A 24,634-nucleotide genomic window follows, 5' to 3' on the forward strand; every position below is an offset into this window, starting at 1 on the left:
CCTCATCATCTGCATCAGAAGCAACAAGTAGATCCTCCTCACCAGCAAGTGGAACGTCAGCTACTCTCAGTGGTTCCATGCCAAGTGGTACAATAATACAAATGTCATCAACAACATCAACACCAACCACCACTCCATCACCAGCTACAGATTCTCCAACATCCCCTGCAACAGCAAAAGCAACAATGGTAACAGGCACATCAACTTCAAGTCTGTCTTCTGCACAAAGCAGCACAACTTCAAGTTCACCAGAAGCATCTACAGTTGAAAACATAACAGCAGTGATTTCGTCATCAGCTTATTCAGGTACAACTGGAGTTACAACATCAACAGATATTGGAGTGACTACCAAAGTGCCTGTTTCAATGGCACCTGGGCCCGCAACTTTTTCCTCAGCCTCCACAACTGGAGCAACACTGTCACAACCGGCAAGTACCTCCTTTAACACAACAGGAATGTCATCATCCTCCAGTACAACCGGGAAAACTTCAGTCCTGATAAGCAGCGTGTCGTCTCCAACCTCAACAAGTACCTTGACTTCTCCTCGTACTGCTGCTCCTACTACCACCTGTGGTAAGTAAGTCTCATTGAAGAAGCATCAAGTGATCAAACTAAACATTTATAGAAATGAGCGAAAGCACTTCCCTTCCACCAGAACATGTATGTCATTTGAGAAGGAAAGGAATGTTTAGACAGCTTGATTTAATGCAGTTAAACTACCTGCTGTACCCTGGTCATTGCAGTCCTAAAAGATATATTGTGGCATGACGCGAGAGCGTGTTCAGTGTGGAGGCAGAGCCCTGGATAAAGGGCAACGTGTTGCCTTAGCAACCACAGCTGCCCTGGCTGATTAAGGACGAGCTGCAGCCGTCAGCGCTCTTTAAAAACACCCTGAACACCTCCCGGAGGGGCGAGCAGTACCCCGCAAGGGGAGCACCTTCCACCACCATCCGGAGGGGCCTGTGACGAGAGCGCAAGGCTGTCGTTTTTCTCCTGTCCCACTGAGTACTGTATCTCCAACGGGTCAGGGTTTGTTCTTTTTATTTTTGGCCTCGCGCTCCTTCCCCCCAGACTGGACCCTGTTAGTTCGGGAAGGTCCAGTCCGGGGACCGCGGCCTCAAGCAGTTCTTGTTCCCAGGCTGGGCCCTGTTAAATAGGGACAGTCCAGCCTTGACGCCGCTGTGGGAAGCGGCACATGTGCCTTTTTTTTCGGCTTTCGCTAACCTCGCACTGGTGCCTGTGCCCCCTCAGTCAGGGAGTCAGATTTACCGGTGTTCACCGCGGCTCCTCCCACTCCTGCACTGTTACAATATGCATTTAATAAAATGTGTTTTGTTCAAAAACATATATAGTATTTTTCTGCATGAAAGCTATTTAAAGGGATTTCAGTTTAAGATATTGGTTTAATGTTTTTTTCCTATGACAGGAAATTCAGAAATTCCACAGCATTATAAACATTTCCAAAAAGTCTCTTTATGACAATGTCACAGAAATTGACAATATCCACACTGCCCTTTGTGTTCTTATCTTGCTTACATGATTCATTGCGTTCAACCTGTTCCTGTTTTCATTGTTCATTCACATGTTGTTTGGCTTCTTGTAGAAAGTAGTGAAGTGACTTTCATCAAGCTTGAGGAAGTCACCAGCACCACAATAAGAGTGAGCTGGAGTGGAATTAATCTCATTGCCCAGATGTCATACAAAGTGAAGCTGAAATCAGAAAATGGCCACAATATCATTGAAAGAAACGTGACTATAACCAGGACAGAATTTACAAATCTGGATCCTGGAGTGAAGTACACTGTACTCATAGAAATGACTCCATGCCATGGGAAGAAAGTGCTTTCAAAAATAATTACGACTGGTAAGTATCATAATTAAGCATATTCAGTTTTTTAAAGAAATTAGACCTCCTTAGATACATTTACGTTTATCTTTAGTATGAAATAATTTAATTCATTTTAATTTTAATGCTTAATTTTTATATTGCAGCTTACATACTGATTAAGCTTTACTCACAGTTCATACAGAAAAGCACATTGGTCCATAGAAGTATTGTACTTTGCTCTATACAGTCAAATCATTGCATTCTCCTATACCATTTTGTTATCAAGGAATTTGTATTTTTTCTCCATGTAGCTGCAAACGTTTACACTGCAGTGACCCGGATTACAACTGTTGAGTTTGTGTCTGCATATGGGAACACTACTAGTCCACAATATATAGAATTTGCTGCAAACTTCACACGAGAGGTAAGCAATTTGTCTCATACATTCCAACAATGCAGTGTATAACTCTGTGAAGTCCACTGAGCAAGACTTATTCCCAATCTTTCTTCCACTCTTTCTAGATTGAAAAGAATCTTCCAGCAAACTTCCAGAGTCTCATTGAGTCAAAGCAAATGATGGTGGTGATAAAGAGCATTCGCCAAGGGAGTGTGATTGTTGATTTCGACATTGTTACAAACTCCAACGTCTCTCTGGACACCACCGTCATTCAGAAAACTTTCATCGAAGCTCTTAACAGTTCGGCACTTGGAGTTGATCTTAACCAAACATCTGTGACAGGTATGTCTGTCTTCATTAACAATAGGTACCTGAGAATTAGATGTGACTAATTCAGTCTTTCAATGCATAATTTGTAAGATACAGTATGTTACAATGGACAAGGAACGGGAGAAGAGTAACATTTACAAACAAAAAGTAACTAAGCTTAAAAATAAGGACGTATTAGAATACTAAACACAGATATAGAGCTCAATTCAATGACAAATTGCTGTGTTCCTCACCAAATGGAGACATACTGTGGCAATGGAACAAATCACAAATGCATCACTGTCAGTCTGAGGACATATGGCTTTTTCAGTTAGACATACTTTTCTTTATGATTGTTTTGATCTCTTGTGAACATTTGAGTCAGATATATAGGATTTACATACACTGAAAACAGAAGAAATTCACAACGCAGACTGATGCTGATGTGACCTGATGCTGTTGTGTGAATTATTTGTTTTATCAACCATCTTTTGATGATTGGCTCCTACTATATTTCAGAGATGGATGCTTGTAAGGATGGCAGCAGTTCCTGCTCAGAGAACGCCACCTGCACTGCATACAATGGCACCTATACCTGTGCTTGCAAGTCAGGATTTACAGACCTCAGCCTCAATGTTCCTGGGAGGGACTGTAAAGGTAAGAAAGTGCTTCTAGAACTATTCATAATGGCAGCCTTATAACTGACTAATGGATTCACAGCAGTTCACAGTGGTCGCTGTCAACAAACAATTCTTATACTCAGAGCAGCAATTCATGAATATAAATCTGTTTGACAGAGACAGCATCATTTAGGGTTGTTATTTTGACAACCTTAATTGTCCAAAAAACTATTCTATAACTGTTGTCTTTTAGAATATTTCCATGCCTTGAGAGAAGGAAAATATATTTTTAAAATTAATTATATGATTAAAGTGTTATTTTTATATTGCAGTTCTTATAAAATCATTCCCCTTTTTTATAGCCTGTTGTGAAACTCCTGCAAGTACACCACAAACATCTACGACAGGAAATACAGCTTCACCAGAAATGTCAGTGCCTTCAACAACCTATTCAAGTACAACATCACCAGCTAATGAAGTTATCACTACTCCTGTTTCCACATCATCTGGAGTCACATTACATTCCTCTGCCTCCACACCTGGAACAGTACTGCCAACATCAGAGACCACTGCCGTTGGTACAACAGGAATGACATCATCCTCCAGTACAACAGACACGGTCTCAAACCAAACAAGCAATGTGTCATCTTCAGCCTCAACAAGTGCCTCAGCCTCTTCTTCTCCCTTAGTAGATGAAAGTACAGCTCTCCCCCAGTCAACCACCACTGTTTCAGTGGCATCCAGAATCACCCCAGGGACATCAACAACATCCGCAACATCAGAACCAGTGACATCAGCCACATCAACAGGACTTTACACAGCTGAAAGTATGACTCCATCCCACACTGCAGCAAGAACCAGCACCCCATCTTTACCTACAACTGGACCTAGAACATCATCCACTGCTCCTACTGCAGGTGCCACAACTTTACAAATGTCCTCTTCCTCCACCACACTAGAGACGATGACAACTGAGGTGAACTTTGCTCAAGTAACAGTTACATCAGCATCAGGTACAATGGCACAATCTCTGACAACTCCAGCCACCAGTGTATCATTAACTACAGAGTCTTCAAAATTTCCAGGTCCTGGCACACCAGAAAGCTCATTTGTATCAACCTCAACATCACCCGTAATGCCCACGTCAGCAGGACCAGCAACAACGAAAACTGAAGCCTCATCATCTGCATCAGAAGCAACAAGTAGATCCTCCTCACCAGCAAGTGGAACGTCAGCTACTCTCAGTGGTTCCATGCCGAGTGGTACAATAATACAAATGTCATCAACAACATCAACACCAACCACCACTCCATCACCAGCTACAGATTCTCCAACATCCCCTGCAACAGCAAAAACAACAATGGTAGATGAAATAGTAGATGAAAGTACAGCTCTCCCCCAGTCAACCACCACTGTTTCAGTGGCATCCAGAATCACCCCAGGGACATCAACAACATCCGCAACATCAGAACCAGTGACATCAGCCACATCAACAGGACTTTACACAGCTGAAAGTATGACTCCATCCCACACTGCAGCAAGAACCAGCACCCCATCTTTACCTACAACTGGACCTAGAACATCATCCACTGCTCCTACTGCAGGTGCCACAACTTTACAAATGTCCTCTTCCTCCACCACACTAGAGACGATGACAACTGAGGTGAACTTTGCTCAAGTAACAGTTACATCAGCATCAGGTACAATGGCACAATCTCTGACAACTCCAGCCACCAGTGTATCATTAACTACAGAGTCTTCAAAATTTCCAGGTCCTGGCACACCAGAAAGCTCATTTGTATCAACCTCAACATCACCCGTAATGCCCACGTCAGCAGGACCAGCAACAACAAAAACTGAAGCCTCATCATCTGCATCAGAAGCAACAAGTAGATCCTCCTCACCAGCAAGTGGAACGTCAGCTACTCTCAGTGGTTCCATGCCGAGTGGTACAATAATACAAATGTCATCAACAACATCAACACCAACCACCACTCCATCACCAGCTACAGATTCTCCAACATCCCCTGCAACAGCAAAAGCAACAATGGTAACAGGCACATCAACTTCAAGTCTGTCTTCTGCACAAAGCAGCACAACTTCAAGTTCACCAGAAGCATCTACAGTTGAAAACATAACAGCAGTGATTTCGTCATCAGCTTATTCAGGTACAACTGGAGTTACAACATCAACAGATATTGGAGTGACTACCAAAGTGCCTGTTTCAATGGCACCTGGGCCCGCAACTTTTTCCTCAGCCTCCACAACTGGAGCAACACTGTCACAACCGGCAAGTACCTCCTTTAACACAACAGGAATGTCATCATCCTCCAGTACAACCGGGAAAACTTCAGTCCTGATAAGCAGCGTGTCGTCTCCAACCTCAACAAGTACCTTGACTTCTCCTCGTACTGCTGCTCCTACTACCACCTGTGGTAAGTAAGTCTCATTGAAGAAGCATCAAGTGATCAAACTAAACATTTATAGAAATGAGCGAAAGCACTTCCCTTCCACCAGAACATGTATGTCATTTGAGAAGGAAAGGAATGTTTAGACAGCTTGATTTAATGCAGTTAAACTACCTGCTGTACCCTGGTCATTGCAGTCCTAAAAGATATATTGTGGCATGACGCGAGAGCGTGTTCAGTGTGGAGGCAGAGCCCTGGATAAAGGGCAACGTGTTGCCTTAGCAACCACAGCTGCCCTGGCTGATTAAGGACGAGCTGCAGCCGTCAGCGCTCTTTAAAAACACCCTGAACACCTCCCGGAGGGGCGAGCAGTACCCCGCAAGGGGAGCACCTTCCACCACCATCCGGAGGGGCCTGTGACGAGAGCGCAAGGCTGTCGTTTTTCTCCTGTCCCACTGAGTACTGTATCTCCAACGGGTCAGGGTTTGTTCTTTTTATTTTTGGCCTCGCGCTCCTTCCCCCCAGACTGGACCCTGTTAGTTCGGGAAGGTCCAGTCCGGGGACCGCGGCCTCAAGCAGTTCTTGTTCCCAGGCTGGGCCCTGTTAAATAGGGACAGTCCAGCCTTGACGCCGCTGTGGGAAGCGGCACATGTGCCTTTTTTTTCGGCTTTCGCTAACCTCGCACTGGTGCCTGTGCCCCCTCAGTCAGGGAGTCACATTTACCGGTGTTCACCGCGGCTCCTCCCACTCCTGCACTGTTACAATATGCATTTAATAAAATGTGTTTTGTTCAAAAACATATATAGTATTTTTCTGCATGAAAGCTATTTAAAGGGATTTCAGTTTAAGATATTGGTTTAATGTTTTTTTCCTATGACAGGAAATTCAGAAATTCCACAGCATTATAAACATTTCCAAAAAGTCTCTTTATGACAATGTCACAGAAATTGACAATATCCACACTGCCCTTTGTGTTCTTATCTTGCTTACATGATTCATTGCGTTCAACCTGTTCCTGTTTTCATTGTTCATTCACATGTTGTTTGGCTTCTTGTAGAAAGTAGTGAAGTGACTTTCATCAAGCTTGAGGAAGTCACCAGCACCACAATAAGAGTGAGCTGGAGTGGAATTAATCTCATTGCCCAGATGTCATACAAAGTGAAGCTGAAATCAGAAAATGGCCACAATATCATTGAAAGAAACGTGACTATAACCAGGACAGAATTTACAAATCTGGATCCTGGAGTGAAGTACACTGTACTCATAGAAATGACTCCATGCCATGGGAAGAAAGTGCTTTCAAAAATAATTACGACTGGTAAGTATCATAATTAAGCATATTCAGTTTTTTAAAGAAATTAGACCTCCTTAGATACATTTACGTTTATCTTTAGTATGAAATAATTTAATTCATTTTAATTTTAATGCTTAATTTTTATATTGCAGCTTACATACTGATTAAGCTTTACTCACAGTTCATACAGAAAAGCACATTGGTCCATAGAAGTATTGTACTTTGCTCTATACAGTCAAATCATTGCATTCTCCTATACCATTTTGTTATCAAGGAATTTGTATTTTTTCTCCATGTAGCTGCAAACGTTTACACTGCAGTGACCCGGATTACAACTGTTGAGTTTGTGTCTGCATATGGGAACACTACTAGTCCACAATATATAGAATTTGCTGCAAACTTCACACGAGAGGTAAGCAATTTGTCTCATACATTCCAACAATGCAGTGTATAACTCTGTGAAGTCCACTGAGCAAGACTTATTCCCAATCTTTCTTCCACTCTTTCTAGATTGAAAAGAATCTTCCAGCAAACTTCCAGAGTCTCATTGAGTCAAAGCAAATGATGGTGGTGATAAAGAGCATTCGCCAAGGGAGTGTGATTGTTGATTTCGACATTGTTACAAACTCCAACGTCTCTCTGGACACCACCGTCATTCAGAAAACTTTCATCGAAGCTCTTAACAGTTCGGCACTTGGAGTTGATCTTAACCAAACATCTGTGACAGGTATGTCTGTCTTCATTAACAATAGGTACCTGAGAATTAGATGTGACTAATTCAGTCTTTCAATGCATAATTTGTAAGATACAGTATGTTACAATGGACAAGGAACGGGAGAAGAGTAACATTTACAAACAAAAAGTAACTAAGCTTAAAAATAAGGACGTATTAGAATACTAAACACAGATATAGAGCTCAATTCAATGACAAATTGCTGTGTTCCTCACCAAATGGAGACATACTGTGGCAATGGAACAAATCACAAATGCATCACTGTCAGTCTGAGGACATATGGCTTTTTCAGTTAGACATACTTTTCTTTATGATTGTTTTGATCTCTTGTGAACATTTGAGTCAGATATATAGGATTTACATACACTGAAAACAGAAGAAATTCACAACGCAGACTGATGCTGATGTGACCTGATGCTGTTGTGTGAATTATTTGTTTTATCAACCATCTTTTGATGATTGGCTCCTACTATATTTCAGAGATGGATGCTTGTAAGGATGGCAGCAGTTCCTGCTCAGAGAACGCCACCTGCACTGCATACAATGGCACCTATACCTGTGCTTGCAAGTCAGGATTTACAGACCTCAGCCTCAATGTTCCTGGGAGGGACTGTAAAGGTAAGAAAGTGCTTCTAGAACTATTCATAATGGCAGCCTTATAACTGACTAATGGATTCACAGCAGTTCACAGTGGTCGCTGTCAACAAACAATTCTTATACTCAGAGCAGCAATTCATGAATATAAATCTGTTTGACAGAGACAGCATCATTTAGGGTTGTTATTTTGACAACCTTAATTGTCCAAAAAACTATTCTATAACTGTTGTCTTTTAGAATATTTCCATGCCTTGAGAGAAGGAAAATATATTTTTAAAATTAATTATATGATTAAAGTGTTATTTATATATTGCAGTTCTTATAAAATCATTCCCCTTTTTTATAGCCTGTTGTGAAACTCCTGCAAGTACACCACAAACATCTACGACAGGAAATACAGCTTCACCAGAAATGTCAGTGCCTTCAACAACCTATTCAAGTACAACATCACCAGCTAATGAAGTTATCACTACTCCTGTTTCCACATCATCTGGAGTCACATTACATTCCTCTGCCTCCACACCTGGAACAGTACTGCCAACATCAGAGACCACTGCCGTTGGTACAACAGGAATGACATCATCCTCCAGTACAACAGACACGGTCTCAAACCAAACAAGCAATGTGTCATCTTCAGCCTCAACAAGTGCCTCAGCCTCTTCTTCTCCCTTAGTAGATGAAAGTACAGCTCTCCCCCAGTCAACCACCACTGTTTCAGTGGCATCCAGAATCACCCCAGGGACATCAACAACATCCGCAACATCAGAACCAGTGACATCAGCCACATCAACAGGACTTTACACAGCTGAAAGTATGACTCCATCCCACACTGCAGCAAGAACTAGCACCCCATCTTTACCTACAACTGGACCTAGAACATCATCCACTGCTCCTACTGCAGGTGCCACAACTTTACAAATGTCCTCTTCCTCCACCACACTAGAGACGATGACAACTGAGGTGAACTTTGCTCAAGTAACAGTTACATCAGCATCAGGTACAATGGCACAATCTCTGACAACTCCAGCCACCAGTGTATCATTAACTACAGAGTCTTCAAAATCTCCAGGTCCTGGCACACCAGAAAGCTCATTTGTATCAACCTCAACATCACCCGTAATGCCCACGTCAGCAGGACCAGCAACAACAAAAATTGAAGCATCATCATCTGCATCAGAAGCAACAAGTAGATCCTCCTCACCAGCAAGTGGAACGTCAGCTACTCTCAGTGGTTCCATGCCGAGTGGTACAATAATACAAATGTCATCAACGACATCAACACCAACCACCACTCCATCACCAGCTACAGATTCTCCAACATCCCCTGCAACAGCAAAAGCAACAATGGTAACAGGCACATCAACTTCAAGTCTGTCTTCTGCACAAAGCAGCACAACTTCAAGTTCACCAGAAGCATCTACAGTTGAAAACATAACAGCAGTGATTTTGTCATCAGCTTATTCAGGTACAACTGGAGTTACAACATCAACAGATATTGGAGTGACTACCAAAGTGCCTGTTTCAATGTCACCTGGGCCCGCAACTTTTTCCTCAGCCTCCACAACTGGAGCAACACTGTCACAACCGGCAACTACCTCCTTTAACACAACAGGAATGTCATCATCCTCCAGTACAACCGGGAAAACTTCAGTCCTGATAAGCAGCGTGTCGTCTCCAACCTCAACAAGTACCTTGACTTCTCCTCGTACTGCTGCTCCTACTACCACCTGTGGTAAGTAAGTCTCATTGAAGAAGCATCAAGTAATCAAACTAAACATTTATAGAAATGAGCGAAAGCACTTCCCTTCCACCAGAACATGTATGTCATTTGAGAAGGAAAGGAATGTTTAGACAGCTTGATTCAATGCAGTTAAACTACCTGCTGTACCCTGGTCATTGCAGTCCTGAAAGATATATTGTGGCATGACGCGAGAGCGTGTTCAGTGTGGAGGCAGAGCCCTGGATAAAGGGCAACGCGTTGCCTTAGCAACCACAGCTGCCCTGGCTGATTAAGGACGAGCTGCAGCCGTCAGCGCTCTTTAAAAACACCCTGAACACCTCCTGGAGGGGCGAGCAGTACCCCGCAAGGGGAGCACCTTCCACCACCATCCGGAGGGGCCTGTGACGAGAGCGCAAGGCTGTCGTTTTTCTCCTGTCCCACTGAGTACTGTATCTCCAACGGGTCAGGGTTTGTTCTTTTTATTTTTGGCCTCGCGCTCCTTCCCCCCAGACTGGACCCTGTTAGTTCGGGAAGGTCCAGTCCGGGGACCGCGGCCTCAAGCAGTTCTTGTTCCCAGGCTGGGCCCTGTTAAATAGGGACAGTCCAGCCTTGACTCCGCTGTGGGAAGCGGCACATGTTTCTTTTTCCTTTTTTTTCGGCTTTCGCTAACCTCGCACTGGTGCCTGTGCCCCCTCAGTCAGGGAGTCAGATTTACCGGTGTTCACCGCGGCTCCTCCCACTCCTGCACTGTTACAATATGCATTTAATAAAATGTGTTTTGTTCAAAAACATATATAGTATTTTTCTGCATGAAAGCTATTTAAAGGGATTTCAGTTTAAGATATTGGTTTAATGTTTTTTTCCTATGACAGGAAATTCAGAAATTCCACAGCATTATAAACATTTCCAAAAAGTCTCTTTATGACAGTGTCACAGAAATTGACAATATCCACACTGCCCTTTGTGTTCTTATCTTGCTTACATGATTCATTGCGTTCAACCTGTTCCTGTTTTCATTGTTCATTCACATGTTGTTTGGCTTCTTGTAGAAAGTAGTGAAGTGACTTTCATCAAGCTTGAGGAAGTCACCAGCACCACAATAAGAGTGAGCTGGAGTGGAATTAATCTCATTGCCCAGATGTCATACAAAGTGAAGCTGAAATCAGAAAATGGCCACAATATCATTGAAAGAAACGTGACTATAACCAGGACAGAATTTACACATCTGGATCCTGGAGTGAAGTACACTGTACTCATAGAAATGACTCCATGCCATGGGAAGAAAGTGCTTTCAAAAATAATTACGACTGGTAAGTATCATAATTAAGCATATTCAGTTTTTTAAAGAAATTAGACCTCCTTAGATACATTTACGTTTATCTTTAGTATGAAATAATTTAATTCATTTTAATTTTAATGCTTAATTTTTATATTGCAGCTTACATACTGATTAAGCTTTACTCACAGTTCATACAGAAAAGCACATTGGTCCATAAAGTATTGTACTTTGCTCTATACAGTCAAATCATTGCATTCTCCTATACCATTTTGTAATCAAGGAATTTGTTGTTTTTCTCCATGTAGCTGCAAGAGTTTACACTGCAGTGACCCGGATTACAACTGTTGAGTTTGTGTCTGCATATGGGAACACTACTAGTCCACAATATATAGAATTTGCTGCAAACTTCACACGAGAGGTAAACAATTTGTCTCATACATTCCAACTATGCAATGTATAACTCTGTGAAGTCCACTGAGCAAGACTTATTCCCCATCTTTCTTCCACTCTTTCTAGATTGAAAAGAATCTTCCAGCAAACTTCCAGAGTCTCATTGAGTCAAAACAAATGATGGTGGTGATAAAGAGCATTCGCCAAGGGAGTGTGATTGTTGATTTCGACATTGTTATAAACACCAACGTCTCTCTGGACACCACCGTCATTCAGAAAACTTTCATCGAAGCTCTTAACAGTTCAGCACTTGGAGTTGATCTTAACCAAACATCTGTGACAGGTATGTCCGCCTTCATTAACAATAGGTACCTGAGAATTAGATGTGACTAATTCAGTCTTTCAGTGCATAATTTGTAAGATACAGTATGTTACAATGGACAAGGAACAGGAGAAGAGTAACATTTACAAACAAAAAGTAACTAAGCTTAAAAATAAGGACGTATTAGAATACTAAACACAGATATAGAGCTCAATTCAATGACAAATTGCTGTGTTCCTCACCAAATGGAGACATACTGTAGCAATGAAACAAATCACAAATGCATCACTGTCAGTCTGAGGACATATGGCTTTTTCAGTTAGACATACTTTTCTTTATGATTGTTTTGATCTCTTGTGAACATTTGAGTCAGATATATACAGTAGGATTTACATACACTGAAAACAGAAGAAAGGCACAACGCAGACTGATGCTGATGTGACCTGATGCTGCTGTGTGAAGTATTTGTTTTATCAACCATCTATTGATGATTGGCTCCTACTATATTTCAGAGGCGGATGCTTGTAAGGATGGCAGAAGTTCCTGCTCAGAGAACGCCACCTGCACTGCATACAATGGCACCTATACCTGTGCTTGCAAGTCAGGATTTACAGACCTAAGCCCCAATGTTCCTGGGAGGGACTGTAAAGGTAAGAAAGTGCTTCTAGAACTGTTCATAATGGCAGCCTTATAACTGACTAATGGATTAACAGCAGTTCACAGTGGTCGCTGTCAACAAACAGTCTTATACTCAGAGCAGCAATTCATGAATATAAATCTGTTTGACAGAGACAGCATCATTTAGGGTTGTTATTTTGACAACCTTAATTGTCAAAAAAAACTATTCTATAACTGTTGTCTTTTACAATATTTCCATGCCTTGAGAGAAGGAAAATATATTTTTCAAATTAATTATATGATTAAAGTGTTATTTATATGTTGCAGTTCTTATAAAATCATTCCCCTTTTTTATAGCCTGTTGTGAAACTCCTGCAAGTACACCACAAACATCTACGACAGGAAATACAGCTTCACCAGAAATGTCACTGCCTTCAACAACCTATTCAAGTACAACATCACCAGCTAATGAAGTTATCACTACTCCTGTTTCCACATCATCTGGAGTCACATTACATTCCTCTGCCTCCACACCTGGAACAGTACTGCCAACATCAGAGACCACTGCCATTGGTACAACAGGAATGACATCATCCTCCAGTATAACAGACACGTTCTCAAACCAAACAAGCAATGTGTCATCTTCAGCCTCAACAAGTGCCTCAGCCTCTTCTTCTCCCTTAGTAGATGAAAGTACAGCTCTCCCCCAGTCAACCACCACTGTTTCAGTGGCATCCAGAATCACCCCAGGGACATCAACAACATCCGCAACATCAGAACCAGTGACATCAGCCACATCAACAGGACTTTACACAGCTGAAAGTATGACTCCATCCCACACTGCAGCAAGAACCAGCACCCCATTTTTACCTACAACTGGACCTAGAACATCATCCACTGCTCCTACTGCAGGTGCCACAACTTTACAAATGTCCTCCTCCTCCTCCACCACACTAGAGACGATGACAACTGAGGTGAACTTTGCTCCTGTAACAGTTACATCAGCATCAGGTACAATGGAACAATCTCTGACAACTCCAGCCACCAGTGTATCATTAACTACAGAGTCTTCAAAATCTCCAGGTCCTGGCACACCAGAAAGCTCATTTGTATCAACCTCAACATCACCCGTAATGCCCACGTCAGCAGGACCAGCTACAACGAAAACTGAAGCCTCATCATCTGCATCAGAAGCAACAAGTAGATCCTCCTCACCAGCAAGTGGAACGTCAGCTACTCTCAGTGGTTCCATGCCGAGTGGTACAATAATACAAATGTCATCAACGACATCAACACCAACCACCACTCCATCACCAGCTACAGATTCTCCAACATCCCCTGCAACAGCAAAAGCAACAATGGTAACAGGCACATCAACTTCAAGTCTGTCTTCTGCACAAAGCAGCACAACTTCAAGTTCACCAGAAGTGTCTACAGTTGAAAACATAACAGCAGTGATTTGGTCATCAGCTTATTCAGGTACAACTGGAGTTACAACATCAACAGATATTGGAGTGACTACCAAAGTGCCTGTTTCAATGGCACCTGGGCCCGCAACTTTTTCCTCAGCCTCCACATCTGGAGCAACACTGTCACAACCGGCAAGTACCTCCTTTAACACAACAGGAATGTCATCATCCTCCAGTACAACAGGGAAAACTTCAGTCCTAATAAGCAGCGTGTCGTCTCCAACCTCAACAAGTACCTTGACTTCTCCTCGTACTGCTGCTCCTACTACCACCTGTGGTAAGTAAGTCTCATTGAAGAAGCATCATAGTAATCATACTAAGCATCTACAGTAAAGGGCTGAGGCCTTTGCCTTCTACCAAGGGTTGTGTATGATTGGAGAATCACAAGAACATTCAGACAGCTTGATTCAATGCAGTTGAAGGATGTGCTGTGTCCATTGCAATCATAAAATACATCCATCCATTTTCTAACCACTTCTTCCATTTCATAGATGGGGGGGGGGGGCTAAAGCCTATCCCAGCATGCAACAGGCACAAGGCAGGATAGCCCTGGATGGGCACACACAGACACACACACAGACATGAACACACTCACACCTAGGGCCGAGCACAAACCTGAGCACCTGGAGGAACCCCTCACAAACACAGGGAGAACATACAAACTCCACGCAGACAGAAGCCCTATGGAATTGAACCTGGGGCCCAGGGCTGCAATTCATGCTAACCACTGCGCCACTGTTCCTCTCTCATAACACACTTATAAAATGAATAAAATGTGCTTAGTCAAAGCAATCTTTCTGTCTTTTTACTTATATTTGTTCTTTGAAAAATGTTTGATGTTTAAGATTTATTTTCATTAGAAGATAAATTGTAAAATTTTGTACTGTGTTCTTGCAAAATTTCCATGTATGTCATAGCTACAGTACTCTTCCCTTTATGGTAATATCTTAAAAAATACAGCATCCCAACTACACACTGCATTTATATTGTATCCACTTAACTTATTGTGTATAGTTTCTTTCTTTGATCTTTTCTTCATTCACATGTTGTTTGTTGTGTTGTAGAAAGTAGTGAAGTGACTTTCGTCAAGCTTGAGGAAGTCACCAGCACCACAATAAGAGTGAGCTGGAGTGGAATTAATCTCATTGCCCAGATGTCATACAAAGTGAAGCTGAAATCAGAAAATGGCGACAATATCATTGAAAGAAACGTGACAATAACCAGCACAGAATTTACAAATCTGGATCCTGGAGTGAATTACACTGTACTCATAGAAATGACTCCATGCCATGAGAAGAAAGTGCTTTCAAAAATAATTACAACTGGTAAGTATCATAATTATGTGTATTCAGTTTTTTAAAGAAATTAGACCCCCTTAGATACATTTACGTTTATATTTAGTTTGAAATAATTTAATTAATTAAAATTTTAATGCTTTATTTTTATATTGCAGTTTACATAATGATTAAGGTGTACTCACAGTTCATACAGAAAAGCACATTGGTCCATAGAAGTATTGTACTTTGCTCTATACAGTAAAATCATTGCATTCTCCTATACCATTTTGTAATCAAGGAATTTGTTGTTTTTCTCCATGTAGCTGCAAAAGTTTACACTGCAGTGACCCGGATTACAACTTTTGAGTTTGTGTCAGCATATAAGAACACTACTAGTCCACAATATATAGAATTTGCTGCAAACTTCACACGAGAGGTAAGCAATTTGTCTCATACATTCCAACTATGCAATGTATAACTCTGTGAAGTCCACTGAGCAAGACTTATTCCACATCTTTCTTCCACTCTTTCTAGATTGTAAAGAATCTTCCAGCAAACTTCCAAAGTCTCATTCAGTCAAAACAAATGATGGTGGTGATAAAGAGCATTCGCCAAGGGAGTGTGATTGTTGATTTCGACATTGTTACAAACTCCAATTTCTCGCTGGACACCACCGTCATTCAGAAAACTTTCATCAAAGCCCTTAACAGTTCGGCACTTGGAGTTGATCTTAACCAAACATCTGTGACAGGTATGTCTGCCTTCATTAACAATAGGTACCTGAGAAGTTAGTTACTCATTCAGTCCTACAATGTACTATTTGCAACGCATGTTTTAATGAGCAAAGAACAGGAGAAAAATAATATGTTAATTAGAAACAGTAACTGAAGTTTCTGATCTTCAACGCAAGGATGCAATAGGATATTTAACAGAGATACAGGAAACTATTCAATGACTCATTGACATTTTGCTGCAATGAATGCCATTAGATAGCCACGGCAATGAAATAATTCACAAATGTAGCCATCTATGTCTGTGGAAACATGGCTATTGCACTTTATTTCATTCTGTTCTCTATGGCAGGTTTGTTCTCTTACTTGACATTTGATGGGAACAGTCAGTTGATGGATTGTGAACACAGAACACAGAAGAAAAGCAGAATAAAGACTGTGATCTGATGCTGCTGTATGAAGTAATTGTTTTATCTGTTCATGATTGGCTCCTACTATATTTCAGAGGCGGATGCTTGTAAGGATGGCAGCAGTTCCTGCTCAGAGAACGCCACCTGCACTGCATACAATGGCACCTATACCTGTGCTTGCAAGTCAGGATTTACAGACCTAAGCCCCGATGTTCCTGGGAGGGACTGTAAAGGTAAGAAAGTACTTCTGGAACTGTTCATAATGGCAGCCTTATGCTTATGCTTATGAATGAACAGCAGTTCCTAATGATGTCTTTGCACATTGACAGAGAGGAAAGGAGCCTACAATATACATGGTACATGAATGCATGAACACAAAGTAGTTTAACATTAATAACATTCATTGGTACATATGAGTGTTAATTGAACAACCATGCCAATAATAATTGAATTTCTATTATTTTCTTATTACAGAAAAAAATCCCCTTTATGTATAGTACATTGACGTGAAACAAACAGTACTACAGCCTACGCATGCTGACGCAGCTACCCACCTGAAGTACTGTTAGAGTCCACCTCTCCTTTAATTATTATTCCTGATTGTGACATGACTCTGCCTAATTAGCATATTTTAAATGCCAATATCTTTGAATGTTGTATTGATGATTACTTGTATCTCTTCTCTGTTATGACAGTGAAAATCATAACAACCATGGCAGCACCAACAAATAGCACTTCTGTGTCCAATCCCACAAAACCTGCAACAGTTACAGTGACACCAGCAACTGTTACATCTTCTTTCAATCCCGCCATGACTACAGGTAAGAATTCCAAAACAAAAGTGGGAATTCAGAATTCAAATTCATGTCGGATATAAAAGGGTTTTCTTTGTTTATTGAAGGGCAAACCGTTGCCAGTTTTCTTTGCAAGCAGTTTGAAATGTCTTTTTCCACTCCAGGAACTGATAAGTGCCAGCTCAAATGCTCATCGCTTGCTCAGTGCATTGCTAATCCGGGTGGCTACAAATGCAGTTGCTACGACGGCCTGATAGATCAGAATCCTTCAAATCCCGGACGACTGTGTCAAGGTAAAGAGTATAGAAAGTCAGATCAGATCAAAACAACTGATCTGTCTGTGCACAATCACTTCAGGATTTCTCACATTTCTGTGGTGTTTATACAACTGGAGGCTGGCACAGTGCTGTGAAGGCTAGTACTACAGCCTCATTGATCTAGGGCTCTGGGCTTGATTTTCACTTTGGGTGTCTGTCCATGGGGAGTTTGCATGGTGTGTAATTACAGAAGGTGCATTGATGGGCAGGTCAGACTAAGTAAGACTAACTATTTTAATTGTCTCTCTGGGTTTTATCCCCATGAGGAAGGTAACTGAGCTTCCCAAATTGTTACCTGCCCATGAGGCTTGCATACCTATTTCCCTTGTGCCCAGTTCTGGTTATGGGACCTCATTGAACACAATTACAGCAGGAACTTCCCTGTTGCAGATCCTGTTGATTGCTTCAACGGGGGGAGTGATCTCTGTTCACTTGGAAATAACTGCCTGAAATCCAAATCAGTTTGCTCACGTAAGTTTGTTGTTCGTTCATTTTCAATATTGCGTAGCTTTACACATAAGGTAGAATAGTACTGAATTTTATTTCTATAAAATATTTTTTATTTACTAGTAACTTTACATTACTATAGTATAAAAGCGTGACTATTAACTTTCTGGGGTATACTGAATATACCTTCAAATCTGTTTTTTGAATTAATGAACTACTATTTGTTCCACAAATATTACTGCTCTAAGTAAAAACGTGTCATTTGTGTTATTGCTAATGTAATAGTTAATCAAATATATTTATAATATAATGGTCATATTATATGTTAGTACTAATGTTTTGTGTTGGGGTGGAAGATGGTGCAGAAGGGTCTTGTTTGTTAGCCAGCTGCTCCAGCTCAAACACTGGTTCTTCATTGTTTTCTTACAGGACAGAATGTGTACAAGTGCACAGTTGTTCTGCAGTCATGGAAATTCAATCCCGTTCTGTATAACCCAGAGAGTGATGCCTCGATAGCGCTTTCTTTAAACATCACCATTACAGTAAGGGTTAAAAAACATGAATACTGCTTTCAGTGAGACTTACATAAACTGTGTAGGGTTTTTTAAAAACATTTAAACACTTTAGATTTTACTTACTGCAATCAGCTATAAAATTGTGTTTTGAAAGAATCAAAGTAAACTGCGAGGATAGTGCATTTTGATGCTCTCTGTCTACTTGAAAAGACTTATATTCACACAATGACAGTAAAGATGAGATCTGCTTAAAGTCACAACCCCTGTGAATAGATCGTATCCAGGGCCTCACATGTTGCCAGGTTACTGGGGAGTTAATTGGTTAATTGGTAATGAATTGGGTTCCTGCAAGCAATTGGTTTATCGGTAATTAATTTAACATTTGTAATACATACATGTATAGCGGTCCTGTGTGAAGCAATTGCATATCCCCCTGCAAAACCTAAACAAGGATATACAGTACCTGTCAATGCTGGATTTAATCTACACAAACACCTTTATTAATGTTTTCCATTTTCTAAAACAATTCCAGTTTATTCTACCGTTCATATGGCAGACATCACCATTATGGAAGTCTGTTAGGAAAAAAAAATATTGTGTTTAAACAAGATGCAATAGTTATTGCATTTAAACGGTTATTTTGTGTAAACACAATACCTTTTTCTCAGTGGCGCCAATGGGCTTCCGTACACCAGAGCCTTTGGTGACTCATTTAGTTTTATATTGATGTTTTCACGAAAGTGTGAGCCGCTAATTAAGGTGCCTGTAAATATACATTTTTTTTTATATATTTTAGATTGTTAATAAGATGCGATCCATTCTGTCGGACAACACTTTCGACCTGACGATAGTCGGCTTCCAGAAGGGAAGTGTGAAAGTGTACCTCGTGTCCGGGTTCGACGGCAGAAACGGAAGTGACGACAGCACGTTTCAGACCGCTCTGCAGGATGTGGTTCAGCAGAACCTGGACAGCACAGCTAGTGTCGTTACAGAAAGTATGTGTAACACGAACCCATTTAAAGCTGTCTGTCTGGTTTTTTTTTTTGCCCTTTTTTTTGCCATTCAACAAAGACTATTTTCATTTTTCTGGATTTCCTAGAACTCCGTCCTGTCCTATATATAGATACGTACTGTAGGTGGCGCCTTTCTTTTGTTTGGTACTTCTGCGTGTCCAACATCTTGCCCTGGTGGCTGGTGGAGACTGAACTCTGACTGACGCAGGAGCGCATGAAGACCAATCGGCTTTGCAGAACCAATAGACGATTTGAACTTGAGCTTGATCTTTATAGCCATATGTAACCGGTACATGTACTGGTACAATGGGATTCTTACTTACAGAAAGTCTCTCGATTGTAAAACAAGTGTAAAAACACAAAGTGCAAACAGTGCATCACGACAATAGACAAACAAACAGTAGACAATGTACAAGTAAACATGCAGACAGCTTGAATGTAAACAATACAGACGTGTAAACAATGACTGGAGATGTGCAATAAATAAGAAATCATAATGAGGTACTGTAGATGGTGATGGTGTAGGTGTGGTCCGAGGCGGATGGCTAAATGTGTTCGCCAAGATATTTTAAGGTCTCTTTAGTAAGATTGGACCCTCAGACGTATTCAATGTGCCCCCATAGTTTCTGTCTGATATTTACGCTTGTACTACTAGGGCATAGCAAAGCCCTGCTTGTTTTCTGATTGTGCACACTTGTGAGCAGGTGGTGTTCAGTACACTAACCTTTTGCTTGTTTTCCCGTTCTGTGCAGAAATCCCTTCAGCACCGGCAGACGGAGGAGGCTGGCGGGTTGCCGTTATCGTGATCGGAGTTCTCTTCGGCTTTATTTTGCTGGTTGGAGTAATCTTTGTCATATTCTTCACAGCGAGGCGCACAGTAAAGAAATGTGCCAAGTACCCTGTCCAGCAAGTAGAACGGATTAGAAACTTGGTCCCTTTTGGAAATAACGGGAGCTTTATTTACCGGGATGTGTAACTGGTTTCTTATTCATGACATTTTTTTAAATCTCAGGGACGTAAACAAAAATATATATACATCTTCATAACTGTCTAAAACAGGTTCTTTTTAATTTTAATTAACGGACTGTGCAGGTTATTATTCTTAGAAAACAACATAAATCATATGTTACAGGTATTTTTATTGCTAGTCTTTAAATGTTTTATTATAATCTTTTAGGTAAAAGCTGTGATCACTCTAAACCCTATACGTTTTAAAGGCTCTTCATATATATAATACAGTAATCATTTTATATACAGTATATACATTTTTCCCCAGCATATGCAAGGATTAAGTGAATGATAAAGTATCATGGCTTTCTCTTGGCTATTGTTTAAGGAATGATTTTATTAAACGGATTGCACTACTTTTAGATGGCATGAAAAAGGCAATGATTAATCTACATCGATTTTACTGATCTGGAAAATGTGGTTTTCCTAACCATACGGATTTACAGCTACAAGACAGAAACCACTTTTCAACAGTTTACCTACGTTTTTGAAAATAAGGGGAGAGATCTGAGATATGCACTTTATCAAATGGAAACAAATATATTTATCTATTGTATATGTGTATTTTTCTATTAAAAAGCAGTTGATTTATGTGCTTGCTTTTATATGACTTAAATTCAAGTTGAAAATGATAAGGCATTCCTGTGTGATATTTGCAAAGAACATTTAAATATTTTACCAAATGAGTTTTCATAATCAGGCTAGAGATATTAAACAAAGGATCACGTGGGTATTTGGGTCAGAGAAAGATTAGTGGCACTTATACTGTACTTTGATTATACTGTGTTTTAAACTACAATTTAACAGAGTCCTACCATATAAATAAAGCATATCAGCATTACAATAATATATTGAACTCCATGTAACAAACCCTGGGTTTCTACTGAAGTACCGTAATTACCGGCTGCAGAGCAAGCCGTTTCTGCAGTTAAACCGTCTGTGACAAACTCAGTGATTGTAAGATTAAGATTTTTTTATTTTAGGGTGTTGGGGGAAACCTAGCTAGAAAGGGAATGTTTTATTGTTGTTGTTGTTGTTGTTGTTGTTGTTGTTTGGCGCGTCGTACGCATGCAGTGTTGCTCAGGAGCGCATGAAGCTGAATGACTCTGACGTCAGGCGGTTTCTGCGCGCAGATCAGGAAGTCTGCGCGAGGGGGAGCCAAATCCGCCGACCCGAACAAACGCTTCATCAGATGGGCGACCAGTCGGCACCGCGGCACCATTGATCTCCTTTTTCTTTTATTATTATTTTTTTTTTCAAAGCCGTGGTTCAATAGAAGTTGATGGGCGTTCTTGAGAAGCGTGTTTCTGGGTGTTCTGTTTTAGGAGCTAGGGGCTCCTGTCCCTACGGTGTTAGCAGGCGAGTTATAAAGCTGAGCTCTGTATCCAATTAAGGGCAGAAAATAAAATCTTCGTGCCTCCTGGGTGATGTACTGTTTCGATTTTTCCTTTTAAATCCTTTATTTATTTCTTCAGGATGCTATTTACGCGCTTCATCCCTTGCTGCCTATTCTCTCGATGTGAACAAGTCGTTCTCTCATATTCTCTCGGCATAAACAACCCAAAACAATGTTGTTGCGCCTCTCTTCTCGGGAGTGGGTCTCAGAATTAACCCGTCGTGCAAAACCGCGTGGCTAAACTACCGCAACTGTATCCTGATGCTCCAGATGAGGTCAGAGTTTCGCTGCTGGTCGCGGGGCGTGAGGGTACCATCTGCGCTGATGGTACAGTGCGTCTCTCTGCCTCGCCTCCTCCTAAGACTCATCCATCCTCATCACCAGGGATGTGGCGCCGTGTTTCCAAGGCAACCGCTCTGGGCGGTGTACAGGAGAAGAGCGCAGCAGAGCAGCGCTCCGGTCTTATTTAATTATTCAGAGGAAAGGCGGTAGGCGATTCTGGCTTTGTGCTTCCAACACACACACGGTCGAAGCTGTCATTAAAAACACGTCTCTTCACGGCTCTTTCGGGCGTGTTCACTGTTGCTGGACCTCAGGCCGAAGAAAGGAACGAAGTTGTGAAAAGAAAGGATCATTTCGATCTAGTTACCTGTTCCCTGATTTGCAATACTGTATGTCTGTAAATTCTCAGGACAGTGTTAGGCACGAAAACTTTTGATTGCGTTTTTAATTACATTGGATTATCGCGCTTGAATTGAATTGATTTTAAAATGTAAAGCAATGAAATACGATCGTGCATATTTTTTTAAATCACACCTTTCTCGTGCACCTTAGGTTTTGCTTTGCATTTTCTTTTCTGCTCTGCTATCTGCCTGTCTTGAGCGCAATGTTGGTACGCAGTGGCCTCTACCTTAATCAGCAAACAGAGTGGCTGACCTATTCGCTCTTTAAGGTCCCAGCACAGAACGAATTGATTTCCACGTTTCGAAAGGCAGCCGAAGAAACTATCTTTGGCTATTCATTAAAAACCTCTAAGTGCGCTTTCCTCGGCTTCCTGGCCAGCTTGAAGAGGTGGTGTCGACATAATTGATCATCTTTGTAAGGAAGGAACACATCTCCTGTATTTAATGAGCTGCTCTGCTAAATAAATGGACCCCTCCTGTAATAGAACTCTGTTTACTAAATCATCGTTCTACTTTCTTTAAAAAAAAGCCCCCAAACACTTAGTGTCCATCATGCCCTTCCGTGCAAGAACCAGCTGAGATGTCTCGGAAATGTACGGCCTCGAACGCGTCTCATTCCGCTTTTCGTTTCGCAGCTCGTCTGTGTCGGCGAGCAGAGTGTGCGAGTGTGGATGTAACCCGGCGTGAAGTCCTCTCCGAGGGCCGTCTGCCAACGCTCCGCCGCGCTTTATTAATTAATGCGCTTTCTCGGTGATCAGCCGGTCTTCCAGCGGAAGAGTTCCTGCTCGCTCATTCCTGGCACAGGCCCAAAAGCAAGAGGCTGCGATCGGCTACTGCTCAGCTCGCCCAGGCTAAGAACATACTGTACTGTACTGAAGGTAGAAACCATTCAGTCCAAACTCGCGTGGTTGCTAGCCTGTACTGTACTTACTGCTTTCAAAAACATGGTCCTGCTAGTTTCATGTCACATCGCAGGGCTGGGTCTTCCTGCTGTGGATGGCTCATTGCGTACGAATACACGAATGACTCTCCAAAGATACATCTTCTGATCATCTGTGGAAGCAAATGTTGTAAGTTGCTTTGGATAAAGGCTTCAGCCAAATAAAGGAGAAATGATTTTTGCAGAAACGATGATGATGGTGACTCTATTCTACAACCCTCTCGGTTACACCCTAGCTGCCTCAGTACATCTATAACCCATGTTACTGTAGCTCCACATAAGTGAATCAAACCTGATACAGGCCAGTTTGTCTTGCCAGCTGTTATGCCGCCAGGTCACCCGCATTTTGAGAAATGGTTTTCAAAACAATGTACCAAAAAATGAATTTATCCTATGAAAGGACCACACACAGAGGGAAATATAGGGAAATAAATGCAAAATTATAAAAAAGGAAAAATAATATCAAACAGAAGAGACATACGTACTTAGGACATATTAAAGGAAAGAGTTCATGGACATGCACAGACCCTCAATTTGTGCTCATTCGGCTTTGGTCCGGCTTTGTGATTGTCCTACACTTTGTGGATATGGTTCAGAATAGACAGTGCGGTCCTCCAGTGTAATATCATTCACTGAACCAGTGCTCCCACATGGGGTTCGTGACGTGGCATGACGAGGGGGCGTGTCCAGCGCGGAGGCGGAGCCCTGGATGAAGGCTGACGCATCCCCCCAGCAGCCACAGCTGTCCTGGCTAATTAAGGACGAGGCGCAGCTGTGTGTGCCCTTTAAGAACACACTGCGCACCTCCCCTGAGAGACCAGCGGACTTCCATAAGGAGGGGGAGGACTTTTCGCCCTGTAGTCCCGGACGGGATGGTGATGCAAGCCGTATTTTTCCTTCATTTCCCCCCTCCTCCTGTTCTGCCCTCTCCACCAGGGCAGGATTAACCTTTACTCTCATGTTCCGCTGTGTACCACCACCACCGGGACAGGTTTTGATCTTTTTATTTTTGGCCTTTTCTTCCAGACTGGACTTTCCCTATCTGACAGGCTGCAGTCTGGATTCCGCTGTCTCGAGCGGGTCTTTCTCCCAGGATGGACCCCGTTTAAATTGGGGGGG

At 41.7% G+C, this 24,634-nt stretch overlaps 1 protein-coding gene across 1 annotated transcript; it reads left to right on the forward strand.

Moving 5' to 3' along the window:
- Positions 1-76: 76 nt before the first annotated feature.
- LOC107076670 (mucin-22-like) lies at positions 77-21,919 on the forward strand. Its single transcript, XM_069189979.1, has 26 exons — positions 77-573; positions 1,604-1,864; positions 2,140-2,252; positions 2,351-2,567; positions 3,054-3,191; positions 3,517-5,589; positions 6,620-6,880; positions 7,156-7,268; positions 7,367-7,583; positions 8,070-8,207; positions 8,533-9,918; positions 10,956-11,216; positions 11,491-11,603; positions 11,702-11,918; positions 12,410-12,547; positions 12,873-14,261; positions 15,049-15,309; positions 15,585-15,697; positions 15,796-16,012; positions 16,498-16,635; positions 17,098-17,223; positions 17,361-17,489; positions 17,904-17,984; positions 18,390-18,502; positions 19,272-19,470; positions 20,241-21,919. The coding sequence occupies exons 1-26, from the start codon at positions 78-80 to the stop codon at positions 20,462-20,464; spliced, it is 9,132 nt and encodes a 3,043-aa protein (XP_069046080.1). The 5' UTR covers position 77; the 3' UTR covers positions 20,465-21,919.
- The last annotated feature ends 2,715 nt before the right edge of the window (positions 21,920-24,634 follow it).

Source organism: Lepisosteus oculatus, chromosome 5, assembly GCF_040954835.1.
Source record: "Lepisosteus oculatus isolate fLepOcu1 chromosome 5, fLepOcu1.hap2, whole genome shotgun sequence".
NCBI lineage: Eukaryota > Metazoa > Chordata > Actinopteri > Semionotiformes > Lepisosteidae > Lepisosteus > Lepisosteus oculatus.